At 40.8% G+C, this 27042-nt stretch overlaps 1 protein-coding gene across 1 annotated transcript in view; it reads left to right on the top strand.

Moving 5' to 3' along the window:
• LOC108700933 (cadherin-like protein 26) overlaps positions 1 to 15803 on the top strand; it is a 32831-nt gene extending 17028 nt beyond the window's left edge. Inside the window, exons 4-20 of the mRNA XM_018234981.2 lie at positions 1777 to 1926; positions 3755 to 3899; positions 5283 to 5449; positions 5798 to 5929; positions 6159 to 6344; positions 6486 to 6799; positions 7700 to 7842; positions 8023 to 8253; positions 8554 to 8775; positions 8955 to 9070; positions 11138 to 11227; positions 12287 to 12355; positions 12496 to 12552; positions 12650 to 12727; positions 13439 to 13486; positions 13635 to 13724; positions 14144 to 15803. Of these exons, the coding sequence (XP_018090470.1) occupies positions 1777 to 1926; positions 3755 to 3899; positions 5283 to 5449; positions 5798 to 5929; positions 6159 to 6344; positions 6486 to 6799; positions 7700 to 7842; positions 8023 to 8253; positions 8554 to 8775; positions 8955 to 9070; positions 11138 to 11227; positions 12287 to 12355; positions 12496 to 12552; positions 12650 to 12727; positions 13439 to 13486; positions 13635 to 13724; positions 14144 to 14359 (2454 nt within the window). The 3' untranslated portion in view covers positions 14360 to 15803. The remainder of the gene's footprint in view (positions 1 to 1776; positions 1927 to 3754; positions 3900 to 5282; positions 5450 to 5797; positions 5930 to 6158; positions 6345 to 6485; positions 6800 to 7699; positions 7843 to 8022; positions 8254 to 8553; positions 8776 to 8954; positions 9071 to 11137; positions 11228 to 12286; positions 12356 to 12495; positions 12553 to 12649; positions 12728 to 13438; positions 13487 to 13634; positions 13725 to 14143) is intronic.
• Positions 15804 to 27042: the final 11239 nt, after the last annotated feature.

The following is a 27042-nucleotide window of genomic DNA, read 5'->3' as shown; positions in this document are numbered from 1 at the left end:
ATTAATACAAATATTGAGGTAAGGCATAATCTATATCACCTTTGTTTTTACTTTCTTTTCAGTCTGTTTTTCTGGTTATTTCATGAGCTTGTTTTTATGATTGGCCTTAGGCATGTGCTGTCAAATATGAGTTATTGAGCTCAGCAGCAGAAAGCAGTGCCTACATCGACTGCAGATATACCCGCCCCCCTTTCACATTTCCAACTACTGTCACAGTGTAACCCCCATATCATATATGCACATAATGTTACTGTATAATATATAGACACAGATATACCCCCATCTTTCCTCCAACCACTGTCACAGTGTAACCCCCACATCATATATGCACATAATGTACAGTAACTGTATAATATATAGGCACAGATATACCCCCATCTTTCCTCCAACCACTGTCACAGTGTAACCCCCATATCATATATGCACATAATGTAACTGTATAATATATAGGCACAGATATACCCCATCTTTCCTCCAACCACTGTCACAGTGTAACCCCCATATCATATATGCACATAATGTAACTGTATAATATATAGGCACAGATATACCCCCATCTTTCCCCAACCACTGTCACAGTGTAACCCCCATATCATATATGCACATAATGTAACTGTATAATATATAGGCACAGATATACCCCCATCTTTCCCCAACCACTGTCACAGTGTAACCCCCATATCATATATGCACATAATGTAACTGTATAATATATAGGCACAGATATACCCCCATCTTTCCCCAACCACTGTCACAGGATAACCCCCATATCATATATGCACATAATGTAACTGTATAATATATAGGCACAGATATACCCCCATCTTTCCTCCAACCACTGTCACAGTGTAACCCCCATATCATATATGCACATAATGTAACTGTATAATATATAGGCACAGATATACCCCCATCTTTCCCCCAACCACTGTCACAGTGTAACCCCCATATCATATATGCACATAATGTAACTATATAATATATAGGCACAGATATACCCCCATCTTTCCTCCAACCACTGTCACAGTGTAACCCCCATATCATATATGCACATAATGTAACTGTATAATATATAGGCACATATATACCCCCATCTTTCCCCCAACCACTGTCACAGTGTAACCCTATATCATATATGCACATAATGTAACTGTATAATATATAGGCACATATATACCCCCATCTTTCCTCCAACCACTGTCACAGTGTAACCCCCATATCATATATGCACATAATGTAACTGTATAATATATAGGCACATATATACCCCCATCTTTCCTCCAACCACTGTCACAGTGTAACCCCCATATCATATATGCACATAATGTAACTGTATAATATATAGGCACAGATATACCCCCATCTTTCCCCCAACCACTGTCACAGTGTAACCCCCATATCATATATGCACATAATGTAACTGTATAATATATAGGCACAGATATACCCCCATCTTTCCTCCAACCACTGTCACAGTGTAACCCCCATATCATATATGCACATAATGTAACTGTATAATATATAGGCACAGATATACCCCCATCTTTCCTCCAACCACTGTCACAGTGTAACCCCCATATCATATATGTACATAATGTAACTGTATAATATATAGGCACAGATACACCCTCTTCTTTCCCCCAATCCCAAGTACTGTAGAAAATGTAACCACCATATCTGCATTGCTGGGGCTCCTGCATAGTTCTCGGTTCATATGATTATACTGAATGTTTGGTTTCGCTCACTACTTTAAAACTTCTTCTATTTCTCCAATAGGTGAATTTGGAAAATGGAGCCCAGCTCCGCTATAAACTCCAGGGTAAAGGAATTAATGAAGAACCCAAGGGGCTTTTCCATATTAATGAGGATAATGGAAACATTTACGTTCATGATAAAATTGATTATGAGGTCACCCCCATATTCCATGTGAGTAACCCCAACCATTGGGGATCTATAACCCCAACCATCCAACTACTGGCAAGTGAACAATGAGCCGTATAATCTTTATATTTCCTACCCTCCCATTTTATTTATATTTGTTGATTTGGAATACCCAGCCTGTTCCTTTATTTGTGAACCAATGTTATGGTTCAGTCTTAGGCTCCACTAAACCCAATAAACCAGGGGGGGTTATTTATATAAATAAATGAAATGTCAACTTTTTGGATTATACAAGACCATTGCCTGTCCAATCCCTTAGGGTTCCGGCAAGGATTTGTTAACCCAGGGCTGAATTAATAATGGAGGCAGCTTCAGGCCCCTGTGCAAAAATAGGGCTATTTTCTCCTAAGATTCAATGAAGGTTTCTCATTGATTATCCTTGCCTAATCAATGTGTCTTTACAGGCACCTCATGAACTCCTTACCCTCCTCCCATATGGCTCCTCCCTATTACAAGATGCCAGGGGGCCTGTGACCCTGCGTCTCCCAACATCTCATTCTCAATTCGAGGGGAATAATACAAAGCTGCCCCTCCATTTGCAGCTATACAAGCTCCTAATGTTTTGGAAAGGCTCCCACTAGATATTGGAGAATTATTGGGGGGTTTTGCCAGAAGAGCATTAGTGATATTGGGGATCAGGATCAAGTTCATCCTTTAGTGTTTTGTTGGATTGAGGTCAGGTTCTTCCACTTCAATCTGAGCAAACTCATTATGTACAAACCTTCCCTTGCTGCTATAACAGCCCCATCTCTTTTGGAAAGTTTCCCACTAGATGTTGGAACGTTGTTGCTAGGAGTTCCATTCAGCCACAAGAGCATTAGTGAGTTTGAGCGCCAATATTGGGGATCAGGCCTGGCTCACAATTGGGATTTCCATTCATCCCACTAGGCTCCAGTTGGGTTGAGGTCAGGTTCTTTTACTTCCATCTGAGCAAACGTATTCTGTACAGACCTTCCCTTGCTGCTATAATAGCCCCTACTCTTCTGGAAAGTTTCCCACTAGATGTTGGAACATTGTTGCTAGGAGTTTCATTCAGCCACAAGAGCATTAGTGAGTTTTGGCCATGATATTGGGGACCAGGCCTAGTTCACAATTGAGATTCCAATTCATCCCTCCAGTTGGGTTGAGGTCAGGTTCTTTCACTTCCATCTGAGCAAACTTATTCTGTACAGACCTTCTTTTTTTTGCTATAACAGCCCCTACTCTTCTGGCAAATTTCCGACTAGATGTTGTTACAATGTTGCTGGGAGTTGCTTCTATTCAACCACAAGAGCATTAGTTAGGTTGGGCAGTGATGTTGGACAGAGCTGCTTTCTTTCTATCACATTTCTGCGCTCTAGGACATTCATTGTATCATTTATTTGCCTAAATCTCTGAGCAGGAGAACATTAAGGAGATTATTAAATGAAACACAGTTAAAACCCTTAGCTATGCAGAATGTCCAGATGGAGAGAAGCCATCTGTGAGATTCAACATGAAACCGCTTAATGTGTCAGCGATTTGGGCCGCAAAGAAGCCCCCTCTAGTGATAGCTGCCAGGGGGGTGGGGGGTGGACTACAATTTCCACAATGTTCTAGGTCCAGTATAACATTCCCTCTGTAAGATGCTCTGCTGCTTTGGTATCATTACTTTCCTCAATCTAATTAAATCCAATCACCCTGCCCCTCAGATAATTATGAAGAACCCGCCATCTGCCATTTTGTCTTTTGCTTCCCAGATGCTTCATCCTTAATTCTGTTTCTTCCAACTTCCAAAATCTCCTTTTAATTGAACTGGCTCTGAACGTCTTTCAAAAGTTTGTTTCTCTTGCAGTGGGAATTCCATGCGATCAACAGAACTTCCAATAAATTGGGTACAAAACTCGGAATCCAACTCAAGGTTATAGACATTAATGACAATGCCCCAGAGTTCAGCTCAAGCTCCTATGAAGTTGCGGTTAATGAAAGCTGCATGCAAGGTAGAGGAGATGCTGAAGCGTCTGCATGCCATCTGCTCAGTGTACAGCAGGGCCGGCCTGTGTGCCCCTCTCTGCTGGCTGCTAATTGCATAGTGAGGAGGGGCCACACTGATCCACGTGTTTCTTTCTCTGTCCTAATTGCTATACAATCTAATGATAAAATCAATGCTTCTCTGGCACATTATAAATCATTGCAAATAAATGACTCACCGACTTATTTTAGCCTTCACGTTCTATAGAAAACTATTTTAAAAATAATGAATTCCCTTTAAATTAGAACAGGAGCCAACTTCTATTTGAAGGCGAGGTTCTACCTTAATGACTACATACAGAAGTAGTAATCTCAGATGGCTTACAGAGGGTGCTGGGACAGCTTAAGGGCTGCAGCCTGAGTAAAACTAATAAAAAGTTTCCCTGTCTCCATCTTGTCCTGCTGTCACTGCCTTCGCTTTACTTTTTCTATTTTCCACTACTACCACCATCTCATCTTCAATTTGCCCTGTTGTCTTCCCTTACTGTTTCCTTCTTGCTCTACTGCCATTATCTTTCACCACTACTGCCATCTTGCTTGACTGGGTCTGTCTTGCCCAGTCTCCACCCTCTCCACCTTGCTCTACATTATCCAGATTATCCTACTGTTTCCATTTTGCTTTACAGTCTCCATTTTATTCTACAGTCTCCATTTTATTCTACAGTCTCCATCTTGCTCTACAGTCTCAATTTTGCTCTACAATCTCCATCTTGCTCTGCAGTCTCTATCTTGCCCTAATGTCTCCAGCTTATCCTACTGTATCCATTTTAGCCTACTGTCTACAACTTGTTCTAATGTCTCCAGAATATCCGATTGTCTACATCTTATCCTACTGTCTCTGCCTTGTCCAAATGTCTCAAGATTATCCTACTGTCTACATCTTGTCCTACTGTTTCACCTTGCTCTACCATCTCCATCTCGCCCTACCTGCTCAATCTTTTCCTACTGTCTACATATTGCCCTAATATATGCAACTTATCTTACTTTCTACATTTTGCCCTTATGTCACCAACTTGCCTATTCTCCATCTTGTTCTATTCTACAGTCTCCATTTTGTTCTTTTCTAATGTCTCTGTCTTGCCTTACAGTCTCCATCTTGCTCTAATGTATCCATTAGAGAAATAATTAATTATTAATGAACATTTCATTCAGGGTTACAGACAGGTTGTACTATTAAAGGGTCATGTGAGCTAATACCCTTAGAAACTGAAGTTGGGTAAAGTATGTAGGTCTGCTTGGTGTTATGGTCTTCCTGCTTTGTGTCCTGATTCTGGGCTGAGCCAAGCTCTGCTGTTCTTTTGGATGTCCCAGGCTTTTTACTCATGATATAAATGGTCTGTCACATATTACAGGGTCTACGGTCTTCACTTTACTCGCTTATGATAAGGATGATCAGTCCAGTCCCAACTCGTTGGTGTATTACACCCTCTTGTCGCAGACACCCACTGACCCTGATGTTGAATTCACAATACATAAAGAAAAAGGCTTCATATCATTCAAGGGCTGCCTCGATTATGCGGTAGGATCCCATGACCTAATGTTTGGTGCTATGCAGTGCCAAAGGGGATGGTTACTTTATTCATTTAACTGTGGCCTATGTTGCAACAGGCTATGCTAGATAGTGGGCTATGTCCGTATGGGTACGGAAACTTAATCTTAATAAGTGGTATTTTATTTGGACTTACAAGGAAGTGTTCAACGTGCAAAAAAAATGCATAATGCACCATATACAGTATAAGCATTTTGCACATTGCCTTCCTTCAGTGACAAATTGTAGCACACTGCAAATGGGCCCTGTCCTTACTACCTGTCCTATCTATCTATTCTATCTACCTTTGTTTTTGAATCTCTTTATTCTGTTCGGCAGAGAAATAAGAATTACCAGTTGAAATTTGAAGCGAAGGACAACGGCGCTAAAATCCAGCAACACCGCCAGTGTGAAGTGATAATAAATATAATAGACCGGAACAATAACCCTCCACTCTGGGATTCTGAAGTGGTATGTATGCCATACATCTCTTGACATAGAGAATTTATTTTGCGATTGGCCAACTTGAACAACATGGGCAATTAAGGGAGGTCTCATCTTCCAGCATGGTGGAAATCAGGGAAATAAATATGAAGTTCACCCAACCTAATCCATTTCTGTACTAGTGGAAAAGGATGGGCAAGTTCAACCTCAATTCAATGTAATTCAAACTTTTCTAACCATTTCCTCTTATTTTCAGGGTCAAACCGAGATTGCAGAGAGAGACGAGAATAAGACAATCATACGTTTGGCTGTAACAGACAAAGACACCCCAAATACTCCTGCATGGAGGGCGGTATACTCGATAATGGAAGGCAATGAAAATGGGAACTTCAAAATAGAAACAGATCCTGTAACCAATGAAGGGATCCTCACTGTTATCAAGGTAATGGCAATATACTGAACAACCAAATAATTGATTTAGAAGTTCCCATGCTCTCTAATATAAACTGTGTAAACACTTAAGCTGAGGGGCATATTGTTGTCTGCTCATCCCTGCCTCATAGTTCCTGTACTCTCGCCCTAGGCCTTAGATTATGAGAAGAGCACTCAGAACAACATTTCTATAATCGTAGCCAACATGGAGCCCTTGTTTAGCTGTAAAGTTGTGGAGAGGACCCCAACTGGGCTGTGGGTTGTGAACTCTGCCAAAAATATTAAACCAAAGACTCTGACACCAATGAAAGGAGTGGCCGTGAAGGTCAAGGACACGAATGATCCTCCCGTGTTTGTCAGTGAAAAAATTCAATATAATATAGTGGAACACTCTTTGAAACCAGGAAGCCAAATTGGGACCATACAAGCCAAGGATATGGATATCGTTTCTCCAAATAAAATCAAGTTAGTTTCCTTTCCTATCAAGACTTACTGCATTAGTCTGATAACTACTATAAATTGATTGCTATGGGTTACTGGACCATGTCCCATCAAATCAATTTGTGCTGTCGATGGTTGCAGAATTACAGAACTATCGCGACAATGAAAATTTAATATAAGAAACTTTCTAAATACAAGCAATTAAAAATTCTGTACCGTTAATGAAATAATTACGTTTGTATTCACTATTCCTCTCTCAGCATCTGTTTCTCTTCATTCTGTCTTCGTGCAGCAGTTGGGTGTCAGATGAATGATCCAATATATCTTAAAGGGGGCTCCCTCTCCTAGCAGATGTATTAGAGCTCAAATAACTGATTCCAGTTAAAAAAAAATAAAAACAAAATAACTGCCTCTTGCACAAATTCTGCATGTAGAGAGACAGGATTTCTGGTAATTTTCAGTCAGTTATTTTGTTAGAGTTTTTTGTACTGGAATCAGTTATTTGAGCTCTAATACATCTTCTAGGTAAAAAGGAGCCTCCCCTATAAGATATATTGGATCATTCATCTGACACTCAACTTCTGAATGAAAACAGAATGAAGAGAAACAGATGCTGAGAGAGGAAAATTGAAGATAAAAATGGTACAGAATTTTTAACTGATTGTATTTAGAAAGCTTCTTATTTCAGTTTTATGAAGCTTATATTACATTGTTATTATCGCAATTTTCAGTAGTTTGGGGGTTCTTCTGATGGCATGGAAGTATGATTCCCGTTTGTCAACTTTGGCTGGAAACTGCTGTACCTTCTCTAGGAAAATGGGGGCAGATAAATGTAATCGTTGGTGTATATTATCCTATAAAAGTTAATTTCTAACTGATAAATCTCTAATCTAGTTCACCTTTCCACCAACTTCTCTCTCGCAGATATGCTATCTTGAATGACCCCGCTAACTGGGTAACTGTGGATGAGGTTACGGGGGTCATAACGTGCACCCAGGATATGGATAGGGAATCGGAATTTGTATACAACAGCAAATACAATGTGACCATTCTGGCTGTGGATGATGGTTGGTACCAGCCCCGAGGAACTGGGGTTATATTCTGTTTTTTTATTGTACAGGTTTCTCTTGTAACATCCTGCAGGACTTATTATTGTATTTATTCTATGACCCCCCTCCAACTGAGTTACACTCCCCATGCTGCTGATTGATCATCTTGTAATTCAGAACAATTTGTTGTGTTCATAGGCACCCCATCAATGACCGGCACTGCAACCTTCGTGATCAATCTCAAGGATATAAATGATAACACTCCCACACTGGAAAGTCCTTACATGACTATATGTGAAAACGAGGAGGAGGTGCTTATGTCGACACCTATTATTGACCGAGATCTGGATCCTTATTCTGGACCTTTCTATATTGAGGCACTGAATAAGGCAACAGAGAAGAAACATTTGAAACTGACCGAGAACAATGGTAAGATGGCCATCAGAGAGGCAGGAAGAAACTGTGTATCCATCTATACTTTGGCTTGTATGTGGTCTACCCACCCAATAAGAAGTTGACATCAGTCAATAATTAAAGCATTTGTGAATTTTAGGCCACACTCTGATGAGCTTGGACCATCTCTAATTATAGTAAGCTACCACCCTACATTCCATAAACCCTGCCTACTGGTCTGTAAACCCAGGCCCTTTCCTTCTCCAAGATTTGGCATTGTAAAAAATTAAACAGTTATACCATTTCTTATTTCATGTCTCACCATGTTTATTACAGGTAATGTCCTTAAAGTCCTGAAACTAAAGGATGCCCCTAGAGGAAATCACACTCTCCACCTGGAAATTTATGACCGACAAGGGGAGATATCCAACCAGAATTTTACAGTCTTTGTGTGCGAGTGTCTAGAAGGCGGTGTTTGCTTAGAAAATATGAATGATCCACCTGCTCTGGGTGGAGGCACCATTGCATTACTCCTTTTAGTGCCACTATTGTTTCTAGGTAAGTGATTATAGAGCCTGCTCTAGCTCTACTAAAAGTCAAACATGATGGGATGATTAGGAAATGGTGTCCCCCTTTGTTATGCTGTTTATGAATTGGGGATATAAAGGGTCTATTAACAAGAGAAAAACTTTTCTGATTATGGCTTGATCTAAGAATGATTATTTCCCCTGTTAAAGGACTGAGCCTCCTGCTGTGCAAGATTCATAGAGTTAAAGTGATGGTCCCTGTGGAACAAGAACCGTTACATTCTATGATTACCTACAACGAAGAAAGTGGTAACACGGATTGTCAGGTAGAAATTGTTGTCCAGTCTCAGTTCCGCACAGCACCTGTCTTCATGACCATTATCTACACAGCAATCATAAGAAAGAATTCATAACTGATGATGGCGGTGTCCTTAATGGAGAGGGCATTGTCGTTTCAATTTTCTACTGAACATAGACCCAAACATTCCTCAGTTTCTTTGCTCCATTCAATACGGGTCCAAAGGTGCAGTTGCTTTTAGTGGAACCTCTACTGGAAATGGACCAAAACATCCACAATTCTATGCAGTATACTGCCCAAAGTTTTTAAATTTCTACTATCCTATTGGATACTGTCCAACAAACTTATGGTTACCTAGTTTAGTTTTTCTACTGAAAACCTGACCCTAAGGTTAGTTTAATTGTTATGTTAGAGACTGAGCCAACAGTTACTGATTTTTCTACTAAAACTGACCCATTTACATTGTTCTACTGAAACCTGACATTGAAATTCCAGTTCTATTGTTCTAATTTAAACTGGCCTAACATTTACCCCATTGTGTTGTTCTACTAAAAACTCACCCAACAGTTCACAGTTACAGAATTCCATTATTGTAATGAAAACTCAGCCAATGGTTACCCAGTCCCATTGTTCTTCTGGCTACTCGCCCAAAAGATTCACAGTTCCATTGTACTCAGTTAGACTGTTGTACTGGCTACTCATCCAGTGGGTACCCAGTTCCATTCCTGTATTGACCAATCACCCAACGCTTAGGGGCAGATGTATCAAGGGTCGAATTTCGAGGGGTTAAATCCCTCGAAATTCCACTGGGGAACAGAATCAAATAGGCAATTCGGGCGAATTTATGCTCTGGCGAATAGTCGAATGGGCGAATATTCGCCAGGCGAATAGGCGCACGATCGAATATTCGATCAAATGATTTTCATTCGATCGAATGCCTTTTTATTTGATCAAAATCTTAGAAAACAAGCCTATGGGACTTTCCCATAGGCTTTTAAAGCAATTCGGTAGGTTTTAGGTGGCGAAGTAGGCAGTCGAAGTATTTTTAAAAGAGACAGTACTTAGACTATCGAATGGGCGAATAGTCGCAGCGTTTTTGCGCTCGATCTATTCGAATCATTCTACTCAGGCAAATTTTCGCCAATTCGATAGTAGAGGAGCACAAAAAACTACTCGAAATTCGAGCTTTTTTCCCTCTATTCATTCACCCGAGCTTGGTGAATGGGCCTCTTAGCCAGTGCTATTGTACTGCTGAAAACTTAACCAACCATTGATCCAATTCAATTGTTAAAAATATACCTACCGTACATTTACCCAGTTTATTTCTGTAGTGGCTACTCACCCAACCAATTCCTAGCCAATTCCATCTCTCTACTAACTACTCACCTTACAGTTAGCCAGTTCCATTGTTCTACTGAAAACTCACCAAACCATTGACCAGTTTCATTGCTGTACTACCAACTTACCTTGTGGTTACTCAGATCCAGTATTATACTAAAAACTCAACCCAAAATGTTACTCAGTTCCATTGTCCTATAAAAAACTGATGTGTAGAAAAAGCAGGGCCGACCGGCACTCAAACGGATCTACAGTACCAGAGAAATGAGTTAAAAAATTATTTTATTTATACAAAGTTAAAAATGTATATTTGCATCTCCAAATAAACCCACTGCTTACCAATTTCATTGTCCTTTTAGTAATAGAGCCAGAGGTATAACTACAGAGGAAGCAGACCCTGCAGCCGCAGGGGGCCCAGAAGCCCATGAGCGAATAATTAATATAGCAATTTTCAACATATATTGTTAAAACAGGACAGCCTCTGGATATGTTAGGAGCCCTAAAATTAATTTGCTGTGGGTCCCAGTAACATCTGGTTACACCACTGAATAGGGCCAAATGTCCCAGTTCCATTACTCTCCTGAAAACGAACCAATCGTAGTGTCATTGTTCTACTCGGAACTTACTGAAACTTTCCACAGTTTCTTTTAACTGAGACCAGTTATTATGTATGAGTAAATAGAAATGTTGGTGAGTGTGGATAGAATGATGAACTTTTCCCAGGATATACATCATTGTTTTTTAAATCTTATTTTAGGCTTCACCTGGTGTAGTGGAAAATGTAGCCACTCAATTTGGTCAAGGAGTCAAGGTACAAAAGCTATACCCTCATTCTGTACTGTCTAAGGTAAACAATATGGCACCTTCTACCCATATGTATAAATACAAATACACAGAGAAGGAATGTTCTGGGCACACAATAAGATATACCCTCATACTGTACTGTCTAATGTAAACAATATGGCACCTCCTTCCCATATGTATGAATACAAATATACAGAGAAGGAATGTTCTGGGCACACAATAAGCTATACCCTCATACTGTACTGTCTAAGGGAAACAATATGACACCTCTTTCCCATATGTATAAATACAAATATACAGAGAAGGAATGTTCTGGGCACACAATAAGCTATACCCTCATACTGTACTGTCTAAGGGAAATAATATGGCACCTCCTTCCCATATATAAATACAAATATACAGTGAAGGAATGTTCTGGGCACACAATAAGCTATACCCTCATACTGTACTGTCTAAGGTAAACAATATGGCACCTTCTACCCATATGTATAAATACAAATACACAGAGAAGGAATGTTCTGGGCACACAATAAGATATACCCTCATACTGTACTGTCTAATGTAAACAATATGGCACCTCCTTCCCATATGTATGAATACAAATATACAGAGAAGGAATGTTCTGGGCACACAATAAGCTATACCCTCATACTGTACTGTCTAAGGGAAACAATATGACACCTCTTTCCCATATGTATAAATACAAATATACAGAGAAGGAATGTTCTGGGCACACAATAAGCTATACCCTCATACTGTACTGTCTAAGGGAAACAATATGACACCTCTTTCCCATATGTATAAATACAAATATACAGAGAAGGAATGTTCTGGGCACACAATAAGCTATACCCTCATACTGTACTGTCTAAGGGAAATAATATGGCACCTCCTTCCCATATATAAATACAAATATACAGTGAAGGAATGTTCTGGGCACACAATAATCTATACCCTCATACTGTACTGTCTAAGGGAAACAATATGGCACCTCCTTCCCATATGTATAAATACAAATATACAGACAAATAATGTTCTAGGCTCACAATAAATTTGAGCATACTGTTCTATTTAAAACAAAATTAATTTAAGATTTTTTTAGGACAAAGAAGGTATAGCGGGAAAAGAGATTGATGCCGCATTTCACCGAGCAAGCACCAGAAAGTACTCAGTAAGTGACTGCTGCTAACTGGGGTGAAACCTACTTGTACCCCAATAGGCAGATTATTATTAGATCTATGATTAATTAATTACCATACTGATAGTAAGGTCAGATTTTAGCATTGTAACTCCCTGTTGCCAACTTTTTAGGCCCCAGCTATGATGATGGGAAAAAAGGCGATGCTTGACTGTTTCAATAACCAACAGGTACCTTTTCCACCTACTTCTGTTTGGGTTGTACTTGGTGGGCTCTATACCCCCATTATACTGGGAAGATCAAGCAAATCTTTTTTTTTATTTGCAGTATCAGTTTCATAGGCATCAGTCACTAAGGAAAACGACTGTGACATCCATAAATCAAGCATCAGCCAGGCGGCACTCGGTGAGTCAAACTCCTGTAGTTTATAACAAGATATCAAGGTCCATGAGGGTCTTATAATAACATGTCCAGTTGCTATACATTCAACCCTCATTCTTGGGGAATATTTGGCTTTGGGATATACATAGCACTGACAGGGGGACAAGATAAAGGCACAGTGAAAGTAAATTTTTGATTCAAAGACAACTTGGTGCTCCTACCTTTGTTGAGGGTCCACTTTCAGGAGTTTCTAGAAGAAAAAATAGGCATTGTTTCCAGATCATATTCTAACTGCCTTTAGGCTAAACCAACGTTAAAATGAAAACTCAATCTTGGATAGATCTCAGGGAACCAACTTGGTCTCCCCCAAGATATCTAGGTCCATGAGGGTCTCATAATGACATGTCCAATTGCTATACATTCAACCCTTATTCTTGGGGAATATTTGGCCATGGGATATATATAGCACTGACAGGGGGACAAGATCTTTCTATAAAGGCACAGTGAAAGTAACTTTTTGATTCAAAGCCAACTTGGAGCTCAAACCTTTGCTGAGGACCCACTTTCAAGAGTACCTAGAACAAAAAATAGGCATTGTCTCCAAATCATATTCTAACTGCCTTTAGGCTAAGCCAACGTTAAAATGAAAACCCAATCTTGGATAGATCTCAGGGAACCAACTTGGGCTCCCCCCTGCTATTTTGTGATGCAAAAGTTAATTTCTTTTCTTTACAGACTTTCCATGGGGAAAGAAGGGCCAGTAGCCAGATGAGGAGGGGTGTGGTAAGTAACTAATTTTAGGGCTAAGTGGGAATTTCAACTTGCAATAATTGTAAATTAAACATGGATCACCCCTAGGTCTTGAGAAAATAATTTACTAGACATGGGCTTCCGTGTATCTTTTATTTATCTGAACTCTAATTTGGTACAGGCTGGGACAGGACAGCTCCTCTCAAGTGCAACCAATTCCAACTCTGCGAGGTCCTACCATTCCAGAATCTTGGAAAACGTAATAAAGCAGGTACAGTTTAGTATAACGTCATAGTCTCTATGGTTCTGCTCTTTGTGATTGATTCATTCTCTACCCCTTGTAACTGTTTTTTCCCATTTCACCTATTTCCTGTCCATTTTTCCTGTTGTTTGTTCAGTGGCTCTTTGCTACAATCATTGCAGACCTTCATAGATCAGCCTCTCGTCCTTCATGTTCTGAACATAAAACAAGCTTCATGTATGTAGGTCTAAATACCAATACCCAGAGAAGGCATGTTCTGGGTATACAATAAGCCATACCTTCATACTGTACTATCATATATAAATGCCAATATACAGGATGAAGAACATGATTATCAAACATGATTATCATATCAAGCTTGAAGCCTTATTTTGAAGCCTCATTTTGCCATTGTCTAATCATTCTTCTCTCTTCGTTCCTTTGACCAGAAACTTGATTCCTATGTGGATGATGAACTAGTAACCTACAAGCCTAGGGTTTATATGCTGGAAGGTGACCTTTCCCCGGCACCCTCTCTGGAAGTCATCAGTATAGGAGGCAGCAGCGTTAAATTAGAGAGATTGGAGAACCTTGGTTCCAAGTTCAACATTCTGGAGCATATATGTGCAGAACAAATGCATGAGGGATTCATGGAGGAACCTTAAACATCTAGACAACCTTAACAGTTTGACATCAATATTTGAGTGTCTTGCAGTAATATGGGTACTTGACATGGTTGGTGAAATGCAAACTGGAGGCTAAGAATATTGTCTAAACCACAAGTTGGTAGATCTGTCTGCAGGGACATTATTACTTGAATTCTCCACCTGCCTCTACAACCTCCATCAAAGTTGAGAACATGATGAATCCTTACTTGTGCCATTTGTCTGTTTACATGGGATACCAGTTGAATAATGTTACAGATTCCATATATCAAAAACCATGGAACAACAACGACTTACGTGTCGTAATCCCTTTAAACCCTTCCAAAACACAGATAATCAGCAGGAACACTGATACATACCTGATTTAAACGAGACCAGATGGAACATGTATGATAAGGAAGGCATTGTGCAAAGTGCAAGAAATGGGTGCAATCTTCCATGTTCCTGCACCTTGCACCCACCTTCCTCATTAAGTGAATTGCTAAAGGTCCTAGTACTCTGTCCCCTAACTTGTGCATCATTCAGATGTGCAGTTTATGGAGGGAGATAGTGGACACAGATCCTGTACTTACTACCTGCCCCAGCCTGCCAGCCAGACTCCAGCGCACTTTTGTGCCCCTTAGTATTATGTGTGGAGAATTTGCAAACGGCCCTTCTATTGTTTAAGCTTTTCCGTTTAAGTTTTACTACCTCATTTATTGTAAATATTAACTTTTTTTGGGTTTCTGTTTAATCACACTCTCCCGCTGGTGAAACTGGCTTATCAAGCTGTTAGTGGTTCTTATGGGTAATTTCAATTAATCTAAATATTGGCTAAATTTCTCTAAAATGTTGGAAAAAAATCTGCAAAATATTGGATGACTAGTCCCTTCCTTAGAAACATTTGTTTTATGGCGATAATGGGTTTTTGGATTGAGCTGTTTGATAAATAAAAGAGAATGCTGTGAAAGGTGAAGCCTCTATATTTGTTTAAATGGGACAGGTGCATGGTCCAAAGCCATGACCCTATATGTGTCTGTAAGCTGGCAGACTCCAGTAGGGAGGGATCTGTAACAGACTAGAGATACCAAAACTATCTTTAGGGGGTTCCAAATAATGAAGATCATAGGTAGCTCTAGGTACAAAGAGTTTCGGTAACTTGTAGAGCAAAACAAGACTTTTTTTTATTAAATTAGCCCAACCTGTAGCCTTTGAGATGTAATTCAATAACAGCTTAAGGGTTCCATAAAGTCTGGCTTTATGGGGTGCATCACTACTACATATAGTCCTGGAGATGATAGCTCTGTAAATATTGCTGTTTATCTTCATGGGTGCCAAAGAAATGATCAGCATTTGTATGGAGAACCTCTATAGAGCTGAAGGCAATGACAAGCTTGAAGCCAAACTCTTCGGAAACCATAGAACAAAATGAAACATTACAGGTGATAAATTGTTACACAAATTATTTTGACTGGCTGTCACTTTTCATTATGCCTATCGCAGCCTCCTACCACAATGAGCTAATGTTGTTTGAACATCCTGCAAACGCTCTTGTTTGAGGGATAATTCCGCAGTGCCGGGATGCAGTCGGAAAGAAACTAGGCCAACGTTGCCCGGAACCAACCACCTGATCTGCTGCTTCTTGATACATCCTTATCTTTGGAGAGTCAATAATGGAGTTGTCAGGGAATCTGACAGAAGAACGCCAAGCTACGGATTCATGGAGATGATTTGATAACAGGCTGTTGGCATATTATTAATGTAGGAGGCTACGGTGTTGACATGAAAAGTCTGGTGAAAATTCTTTTTAACGTTCAAATTAGACTTAAAACAAATGATTGAGGAGAAATAGGAATGCCAAGCTACCCTGACTTAGTTGCATGGGAAATTTCAGTATACAGGTATAGGACCTGTTATTTGGAAACCCGCTATCCAGAAAGCTCCGAAATACTAGAAGGCCATCTCCTATAGACTCTATTTTAAACAACTAATTATAATTTTCTTGAAACGTATTACCTTTTTCTCTGTAATAATAAAACAGTAGCTTGTTCTTGATCCCAACTAAGATACAATTAATCTTTATTGGACGCAGAACAATCCTATTGGTTTTAATTAACGTTTCAATGATTTCTTAGTAAGACATAAAGTATGGAGCTCCAAATTACAGAAAGATCCCTTATTCAGAAGACTCCAGGTCCCCAGCATTCTGGATAACAGGTCCCATATCTGTATCAATCAGCTCCAGACCAGGACCATCACAAACGAAATTTGTTAAACAAAAGGGCCACTGTAGTGTTTTAAATGTCAATATAGTGACACGTAGCCTGCTTATATTGATTACCCTGGACTGATGGTGCAAAAGCTTTAGACCCGCCTTTGGCAGATGGGAAATAGAGTCATCGGCCTGTCCTTTTTTTTCATCAACTGCATTGCAAACCATGCCATGCCCATGCAACTAACCCCATATCATGAGAGTGATCATGATCCAATCCTGGATTCTAACTAGACATTACTGGGCCCCACTGTGAATTATTTTTCAGGCCTCCAAAATGTCTAGAGGTTGACCTGTTTTACTAACATTTATTGAGATTGTATATGAGTTAAGGCCACATGGGGCCCCTATATCTCCTGGGCCCCCCCTGCAGGGTCTGCTTCCTCTGTATTTATGCCCCTGCCTGGATTTCTTAAACCCAATCCCCTTTCATTCTAAATGGTAACATGAAAAAAGGTCTTAAATATATAGGAGTTGACCATTATCACTACACATGGGTCTTAATTGACTGCCCTGCTTGCGTGGTGCCTATAATGACGCATATGCAATTTTAAGCTGTGAAGATCCAAATTACAGAAAGATCTATTATCCTGAGAATCCCAGGTCCTAAGCATTCTGGATAAAAGGTCACATACCTGTAATAAAATGTAACTAGCTATGGGGAAAACCCTTCCATTGTTCCGTAGGCTGCACTACACACACTTTTAACTGGGCACAAATAAACTTATTGGGATACATGTATATTTCCAGCTTATGCACTTATGCACTATGGCTCACAGCAAAGGATTCTGGGTGCTGACAATCTGCCTTCATTATATTTTTCACATGTTAAATTGCACAAACTTCTCTGATTGCTGCCATAAGCCTTGGCATTTGTTTTCCATGAAGCGTTGATAGGTTTCATCACAGAGTTCCCCTGGAATTCCTCAAGTGCATCGGAACGCCAGCGAGTTTTCTCCTGTGCCAAGTGCTCGGGGATCCTAAGGCTGATTTTCTGAGCAATGTTTTCAGCCGAAGCTGATGAAAGTTTATGTGCTAAACACAAGCCTCTCACCAAGCTGGAAAACACATTGCCTGGGATTTAACTGTATACTCGAAAGAACAGCGAAATTACCAAAAAATCAGCAGCGAGGAAATCCTGAGTGTGATTTGGCTTCTAAGAGGTTTGTCTTATGTTATAATTCAGCAGCTTGTACAGCAGTGGGATTCTGGGAGAGGGCAAAGAACTCCATCTGAGTATTAAACCCTAATGATGAGACCACCTTTCTTTTTCTATGAAAAGAAGCTGCGAGATAATGATATATAGGCATGGGATCCGTTATCTGGAAATCCATTATCCAGAAAGCTCCGAATTACAGGAAGGCTGTCTCCCTTAGACTCCATTTTATCCAAATAATCCATATTTTTAAAAATAATTTACTTTTTCTCTGTAATAATAAAACAGTAGCTTGTACTTGATCCCAACTAAGATATAATTAATCCTTATTGGAAGCAAAACCAGTCTATTGGGTTTATTTCATGTTTTCATGATTTTCTAGGAGATTTAAGGTATGAAATCCATATAACGGAAAGATTCGTTATCTGGAAAAACCCAGGTTCTGAGCATTCTGGATAACAGGTCCCATACCTATAGTATCCTTAAAGGGGAAGTATCGCGAAAATTAAAATTGTATATGTTTCCTCATACTGAAATAAGAAGCTTTCTAAATACAGTCAATTAAATATTTAGTACTGCTTCTGAAATAATCAAGTTTATCTTCACTACCCCCTCCTCATTCTGCAGCAGTTGGGTTTCAGATGAATGATCCAATATATCTTATAGGGGGGTTCCTTTTGAACAGAAGATGTATTAGAGCTCACTCTATTAAAATCACAGAAATCATGTCTCTCTACATGCAGAATTTGTGCAAAAGGCAGTTATTTTGTTAGATTTGAACTGGAATCAGTTATTTGAGTGAGCTCTAATACATAGACAGAATGAAGAGAAACAGATGCTGAGAGAGGAATAATAAACATAAACTTACCCTTATATATATATATATACACATCCATCTCTGGTTGTATATACTGTATTCATTCAGCCATGGTTACACGAATATCTTACACATCTAACCCAAACCTCACTCTGACTGACCTTAAAGTTGAGATTCCACAAATATCTAGGAGAGGCATTCTCTAGTGATTTGTGGGTTGACAAATATTTGACCTGCATTTAAATCTAACCCACCCGCTCCCAAACCGAACACAGCCTGCACCTCATGCGCCCATCTCTGATGTCAAAAAGGGGGAGTGGCAGACATGCGCTTATAAATAGAGGCTGCTGGAGTGGAAAAGAGGCAGAGTAAGGTCACTGGCAGGGAGAGCAGGAGAAGAGTTCAACCCCAAAACGCAAAATGTATGTAGAAATGGCCTAAACCCGCCTGACCCGTGGGTCCCGTGGCTGTCAGGCTGGCCCACACATTACTAAAATTCTCCCCAACTGTTACCATTAGTGGCTTCTAATCTAGTCCGTAGGGATGTGCAAAGCAAAATGGGTCACGTTTGCCCATCGTCCCCACCAACCCTGATCTGGGAAGAATGAGCTAGCCCCATAGAAAAACTAAAAAAGACAATAATAGAGTGAAGAAGAGAAACAGAATCATAAAAAAGATAAAAAGGTATGGGATAATAAACATAATAATGCACTAAATGGAAGGGCTTCCTTAAAGGAGAACTAAACCCCCCAATAAGAAAAGCCCTATCTACTACCATATATAGTCCCCCTCCCTCCCTGCTTCCTATCCGCATAGTGCATTATTCCAGAAAGTGCCCCTGGACATGTTCATTTATTTATGCAGAGTTGTGCAGTGGAGCTCATGGGTGCCATCTTCCGGGTTTTCTTCGGTAAGGGAACGCCGTATTTTGTGCATGCACAGTTGGAGCAGTCCGGTATTGCATGCGCTGAAAAGTTCTGAAAATTGCTGAAGGGAAGAGGATCCGAAGAACACAGAAGATCTGGAATATGGTGCCCGTGAGCTCTGAAAATTGCCTATGGGAAGGAAGAAGATCCGAAGACCCGGAAGATGGCGCCCATGAGCTCCGCTGAGCTACTCTGCATAAATACAGTGAGCACATCTAGGAGCATTTTCTGAAATAATGCACTATTTGGGTAGGAAGCAGGGAGGGGCACAATATATGGTAGTAGATGGGACTTTTCTTTTGGGGGGGTTTAGTTCTCCTTTAATTGAGAAGTGTTTGGGGGGGTGGAACTAACAGGTTGTGCAACTCTAGGCAGTGTCAGTGGCTACTAAAGCAAAAAAATGTGCTGTCTTGCATAAAAAAACATAAAACATTAAAATATCTTGATTTTTATAGACCCCTCGTAAGTATTTCAATGCAGTTTTGGGAAGGATCTTGTGTCCTGAAGAAGGATATTAATGAGCTTGAGAGTATGCAGCGATGTGTAACCAAACTGGGAAGGGGAATGAAACTATGAAAGGAAAGACTGTCCCGGTTGGGGTTGTATCACAGGAGAAAAGGCTTGTAGTAAATTCAACTTACCCTGGTGGTCCAGTGGTGTGGCGGGGACGCCCGCCACTCCGCTCTGTGTCAAGAGCCATCTTAGATCCCTAAGGGCGCGTGATGACGCCAGTGCGCAATGGCACCAAATTTGAAAACTATAAAAGACTTATTAAAGCCACAGGACCTTGCCCATGATAGGATCTTGTTCCTGGTGCTTTGTGAGCTTCTGTATTTTGTATTCTAATTCTTGTTTTGACCCCTGCCTGGCTATCGACTATCCTGACCTCTATATTTGACCCTTGCCTGAATATCGACTACCCCTTCTGCTGAACCCTCCTGTCTGATTGATTACCCGGTTTTGACCCTTGGCTGCCTGATTACGATTTACATCTGCCTTCCTCGACCCGGCCTGTTCTGACAACAATTCTGGTTTCCTGTTTTGTACCGTGACCCTCGCCTAAAGACTCTAGCTAACAGTCGTGCCCCTCTGTCTATCGAGAACCTCTAGCCTTGCACCTCTCGTTTAAGTCCTGGTGGCATCCAAGTAGCTGAGGGCTCCTCCCGAGGCCAAAGGCGGTCGCACTACAGGTGAAGCACGAGCCCGAGACCAGGGTGCTTGGCATTTGTTCTGGTGTTGGGTGCCGACCGTGACAAGGCTCTTATGAGAGGACATGATCAGTCTTTACAAGTACACTAGACAGACAGTGTCAATGAGGATTACTTAGAAAAGAACAAACAAGAAGCCATACCCTTTAGACTTGAGAAACGTAACTTTCATTTGAAGCAGCACAACATGTTCTTCAGGTTGAGGACCGTGAGGTTGGGGAATGCCCTGTTGGGTGGCAGATTCTATTAATGTCTTGGATGGTTTCTAGGAAAAACATAATATCCAATGCTATTGTGATCTCAAGGGTCTGGTGTGTGTGTATGTATATGTATGTATTGTATGTACTTGATAGACAAGAATGGGGGGGTAAACTATATCTACAAGTAGACTGCCTGGCCTTCAGGTTGCCAGTGATTACACTTTACAAGTACATTAGAGGACATTATAGCAAAATAGCAGGGGACCTTTTTACCCATAAAGAGGATCACCGTACCAGAGGCCTTCCCTTCAGACTAGAAGAAAAGAACTTTCATTTGAAGCAACGTAGGGGGTTCTTTACAGTCAGGACAGTGAGGTCTATATAGTTAGTATAGATAGGAGTATATATCATTTATGTGAAAGTAGGGAGGGGTGTGTGTATGGATGCTGGGTTTTCATTTGGAGGGGTTGAACTTGATGGAATTTGTCTTTTTTCAACCCGATTTAACTATGTAACTATGTAACTTGACTCATGTTTTCAGGAACAAAATTTGTTTCTTCTCGGGTTAAACAAACGAATGATTCCAATCAACTGAATCTCAGCCTCTCCCTTTTGTGCAGAGATTCTCTATCACTTTGTGCCTTGTCCTTAGGTCAATCTCTGAAATGCAGCCGATCTGGATCTTAGAAATGTTATTGCGACCACAGTTTATTGCAGATGTTACATACTGTGCTATTTATTGCTTCTTTAGGGTAAAAGGAGGACTTGATTAATCCCTATGGGGCAGATATGTACTAGGATAAGAGGAACTCCCTTGCTTAAAGGGGTTGTTCACCTTTCAGTTGATTTCAGATTGCTTACCAGAAATAAAGGTTTTTTCCCAGTTGAAGTTGAATGTTCCTGTTAGAGTCCTGCAGCGGGTCGGGTACCCACAAAAACCTGCAGAACCCTGGGGGTTGCAGGTAGAAGTTTCAGAATCGCATATAGACGTGGGTCTGCGGTTCTATGGGTTTGTGGGTTGTGGGTCTTCTCAATACATCGTTTAACTCCTTTATAGACTATAGAGGAAGCAGACCCTGCGGCTGCAGGCGGCACGGGAGGTATAGGGGCCCCATAAGCCCCTAATTCATAAACTGTTTCAATAAATATTGGTAAAACAAGTCAACTGCAAAACATTTTAGGGGCCCAGTTATATCTAGTTATGCCAATGACTTACACTGTAATTTTCCATCAGAAGACACCCCCTTGCAATGCTAGCCAATGCTGGGCTTCCAGGGATGTACTTCCTGGTCTTACAGCAAGTTCTTTTTTTTTTATCGACATTTTTGCACTGATATCTGGTATTAAAGTGGAATTAAAGCACTAAAATGTTACTCTTTCCCCATCCCTCCTGTTATTTAATAACATGCATTGGATCCTTTATTTCCCAGGCAGTACCTTGATTAAATATAAGTCTTGTCTGTAAATATTCCCACTCCACTTATCACATTTCACAGCTCGCTGCTAGGAGACAGGGACACGTTCATTTTTCCTTCCCCTTTCAGGCTGACGCGCATTTATTTGCAGGGGCACACTGGGTTACAGTGATAACTGTTCTCTCTTTGCAAAGTATCTTGTGCAAGATGTAAATTACCTTTAATGTGTAAGCCAGCCTTAATTGTAAATGTTATTGGAGTGATTCATGCTTTCATCTGTGTATGATGGAACAGAGGAGAGGAAAAAACACTTGCAGGAGGCTGTAAATACTTGTGTATATTCCCTGGGCATTATGGGAGCATGCTAAAGCCTAGAATGGATTAATAAAGCATTCTTCTACCCTATAATCTGTAATAAGCAGTTCTATATTTGGAATTTGATCCCATTGGATTACATACTCACCGATTGTTAGATTTTTGACACCAGAGGGGTTAATAGCTACAAATGATGTTAACACTTTATTAAATATTAGGGATGGGAGAATTTTTTCGCCTCGTTTTGTCAAAAAAATGACGCCCATAGACTTGTAAGGCGGGGTGCGTCAAAAAAAAGACGCGCTTCAAAAAATTTTTTGACGCCCATAGACTTTAATAGGTGTCTGCGACATTTCACCTGCGGCAAATTTTTGTCGAAATTAAATGGGTCAAATTTGCCCATCCCTATTAAATATCCATAGCACAAAGGACTTCTTAGCAATACTGTAAGGGTTAGGCCACACTGGGCGTTTTGGGGAGATTTGCTCACCTGGCGACTAATTGCCTCATCTTTGCAGCGACAAATCTCCCCAAACGCCTTCCCAGCTTGCCCTTGCGCCAGCTAAAATATAAATACGCCAGCTATAATCACACGTGGCAATGCTAATCGACCAATCTGATTAGCGCCGGTGTTTTTTAGTGTGGCCTTACCCTAAGACAGGGATCCGCAACCTTTTAAACCCGTGAGCAACATTCAGAAGTAAAAGGAGTTGGGGAGCAACACTAGAATGAAAAATATTCCATGCCAAATAAGGTTGTGATTGGCCATTAAGTAGCCCTGATGTGGATTGTCAACCTACATTGAGACTCTGTTTGGCAGTGCACCTGGTATTTATACAACCAAAACTTGTCTCCAAGCCTGGAATTCAAAAATAAGCTCCTGCTTTAAGGCCACTGGGAGCAACATCCAAAGGGTTGGAGAGAAACATGTTGCTCACGAGCTACTGGTTGGGGATCGCTGCCCTAAGACACGTGGCCAATGATTAATGAACAGTGATAAGAGCTCAGCATAGAAAAGGAAGCAGAACACAAGGCCAGTGGAGATACTGGTTAGTATTGCAGACACTGTTTGCACCTCTTTTGTTGCACAATGGCTGATTATACTTTAGTGCAGGAGTCTCCAACCTTTTTCACCAGTGAGCCACATTCAAATATAAAAAGAGGTGGGGAGCAAAACAAGCATGAAAAAATGTTCCTTGGGGTATAAAGTAAGTGACATTATTGTCTATTTGGTTACCCTTATGTGGACTGGCAGCCTACAGGAGACTCTGTTTGTGCCTCCAAGCCTGGAATTCAAAAACAAGCACCTACTTTGGGGCCACTGGGAGCAACATCTAAGGGTTTGGTGAGCATGTTGCTCACAAGCCACTCGTTGGGTATCACTGCTCTGATGGGAAACTAGCAATAAATACCCATTTATAGGCATATAGGCCTATAAATGAGGTGGAAGGAGTTGGGTGGTGGTAGAGAGAGGGTAGAGTTGAGCGAGGAGCAGGGAGAAGGCATAGAGGTCATTGAGGGAGCAAGGAGAGGGCAGAGACCACAACCATCGTAGAAGGCATGATGGTCAGGGAATGAGTCACAGAGACCAAGAAAATGGGAAGGAGCAAGGAGGAGGCAGAAAGGCCACAGAGATGGGAGAAGGCCATGGAGATCAGGAAAGAAGGTCTAGCATGCATAAAGATTGAGAAGTGAAGAGGCAGAACTTCACAGAGATGGTGAATGGAGCAGCAATGAGACAGAATAGGCACAGACACTGGTGAAGAAGCAAGGAGATGGAGTGAGCACTAAGATCGGTGAAGTGATGGGGAGATTGTTTGGAGGGCATCGAAGGGAGATGCTGAAAGGAGCATGGAGGAGGATGAGAGAACAGTGAGATTGGGGGAAGGAAGGATATGATAAACCTCTAGATTATCGTGATGGAAATCTATTCATTAAACCACATTAGCAATACAGGTATATACTAACCCTGCATTAAAAAAAACTGAACTTTGTTTTTAAATAATTATTTCTTATGGGTTATTTGCAGATGATTCAGCATAGAAATGGGCAATGTTCAAGAATCCAACTCTAGCTTTTTTTAGCTTCATATACCATTTCCATTGCTAACAGGGTTCACTATTTGCAATTTTCCATTTAAGAAGTCAATTAAATGGAGCACTTCCCAAACCATGATGATAAAAGTATTAATACGGTGGACTTCTGATAAGGCTTATAAGAGCGGATTTTGGGAAACGTATCCATATTAAATGTGCCGTGTAAGTTTTAATAGTAACCGTCTGAATATAATGACTGGACTTTAGTTTGAATTTGCTAATGGAATCTAGCTGACATTATAATGGGGACAGGGAATTGCCCTTCATAAATCAGAGAAAGTCTCCTTCTGTTAACAGTTTCCTGCTGACCAGGTTCAAGTTGAATCTCGCAGCTTTATGGCAGAGAAATGTACTTTTCCCCCCTAAAGAATCCAATGTAGCTAATGATGCTGGCTAAGCAAATGCATCGCAGTGACGGAAAGGTGCTCAAGGCAGTTGGTATCACGGGAAAGTCTGTACATCATGTATTGCCCAATCTACCTGCTGAGAAACATTGGGGCAAATTCACTAAGTGCCGAAGCGCCTAACGCTAGCGTCAATTCGCTAGCGTTGGGCATTTTCATTACTTCACAAATTCACTAACGAACGCTGGCGTAAATTCGCTAGTGTTACTTCGCACCCTTACGCCTGCCGAATTTTCGCTACGGACGTAACTACGCAAATTCACTAACGCGCGCATTGTACTGAACGCTACCTTTTATGCTAGACTTCCTTTGCCACCTCAGACCAGGCGAAGCGCAATAGAGTAGATAGGGATTGCTTCAAAAAAAGTTAAAATTTTTTCTAAGTCCCAAAAAACGCGTTTTTTCTATATTATGGGTGATAGGCTGAAAAGGATCGAAATTTTTTTTGGGGCTCCCCTCCTTCCCCCCTACATTTCCTAACTCATGGCAACTTAACTATACAGTGGGCACATGTGTAGGGCAAAAAAAAAATTTTATTTTATGTTTTGAAGGTTTTCCAGGCATTTGTAGTGATTCTACGTATTCCTCCATTGAAATTTGAATTTGACGCTGTATGCAAATTAACCATCGCTAGCGTAACTTCGCTTCGCTTAGCGAATCAACGCTAGCGCAACTTTGCAACCTTGCGCTACCCCTGTGCGCAACTTCGGATTTTAGTGAATTTGCGGAGCGTTGGCGAAACTACGCCTGGCGCAAGTGCGGTGAAGTGCGGCGAAGTTACGCCTGGCGCAACTTAGAATCTTAGTGAATTTGCCCCATTGGGTTTTAGGGAGTGAACTTCAGGGAGAAATTTCTACAAGTTCAGTTCTGAAATCCCGTGCGTCACACAGAACATCATGGCACTCAGTGGTTCAACAAGTGACATCAATTGCTTCAATGATGAAGACATGAAAATGATTTATATAATGGGAGTGAGATGTGAGATATGGAGAGCCATCCAAACCGAATGTCATACCATATGTTGTTAGCATGTAGTTAGCTTAGCTTGATAATCTATTGTTTATTTGTCCCGATATTTAGACCATTATGATTATGCCTGAAACAAAGACTCCATAATATAAAAGTAAATTGATGAATGAGTGGGAACTTATCCCTTTTGTCCTGTGGTTCCCAGGAGTCATGTATTCCTAGTAGTATGTTTAGTGGAGACACTAGTGGTGCACATGATTCTAGACTTGAGTTAATCAAGTGAGCACATCGGACTGGGGGTTCTGAGGCCCACCAGGGCTGGAACCCCCTTGAGCATCCAGCCTCAGCCACAATCCTTTTATCGGGAGAGGTCAGGGATAGTGCACAATGTGTCAGAAGGGGAGCAGTCTGGCTCAGCAGGTTTTTTCCCATTGGCCCAGTCCTACCCTGGAAGTAAACTCTGTGTAATGACGCACAACCCATCTAAAAGTCCATTCTTTGGCTGTCAATTTAATTTCTTTGGTTCCTATTACCATTTGGGCCACTGCACTTGCTCCCTGCCTACTCTTACTAGCTGCTTTATGCCCCAGACTATTGCTAAGGACTATGTTGACCATATTTAATTGGATAATGTGGGAGTTGGAGGTGGTATTTGGTTTCCTATAAAGGTGTTCTCTGCACTTCTGTGTTTATCCCAATGAAGGGTGGGTTGAGTCCTCCTGAAACATTGATACACTTGTGGTAACAATAAATGAGGAAAGTTCCTTCACTGCATAAGAACTCAAACTAGTCCTTGACCTGTATCTTGCTTTACTGAACTCAGAACCATGAGCCTTTTCCACTCCTTTCTTCCTGAACCTTTGTCCAACCCAACAACTGGAACCCTGGATCAGACCTTCTGCAGGACATTCTAATATCTTTAATGG

The sequence above is a fragment of the Xenopus laevis genome, chromosome 9_10L, assembly GCF_017654675.1.
Source record: "Xenopus laevis strain J_2021 chromosome 9_10L, Xenopus_laevis_v10.1, whole genome shotgun sequence".
NCBI classification, from domain to species: domain Eukaryota; kingdom Metazoa; phylum Chordata; class Amphibia; order Anura; family Pipidae; genus Xenopus; species Xenopus laevis.
This window is presented reverse-complemented; position numbering and strand designations above follow the sequence as displayed.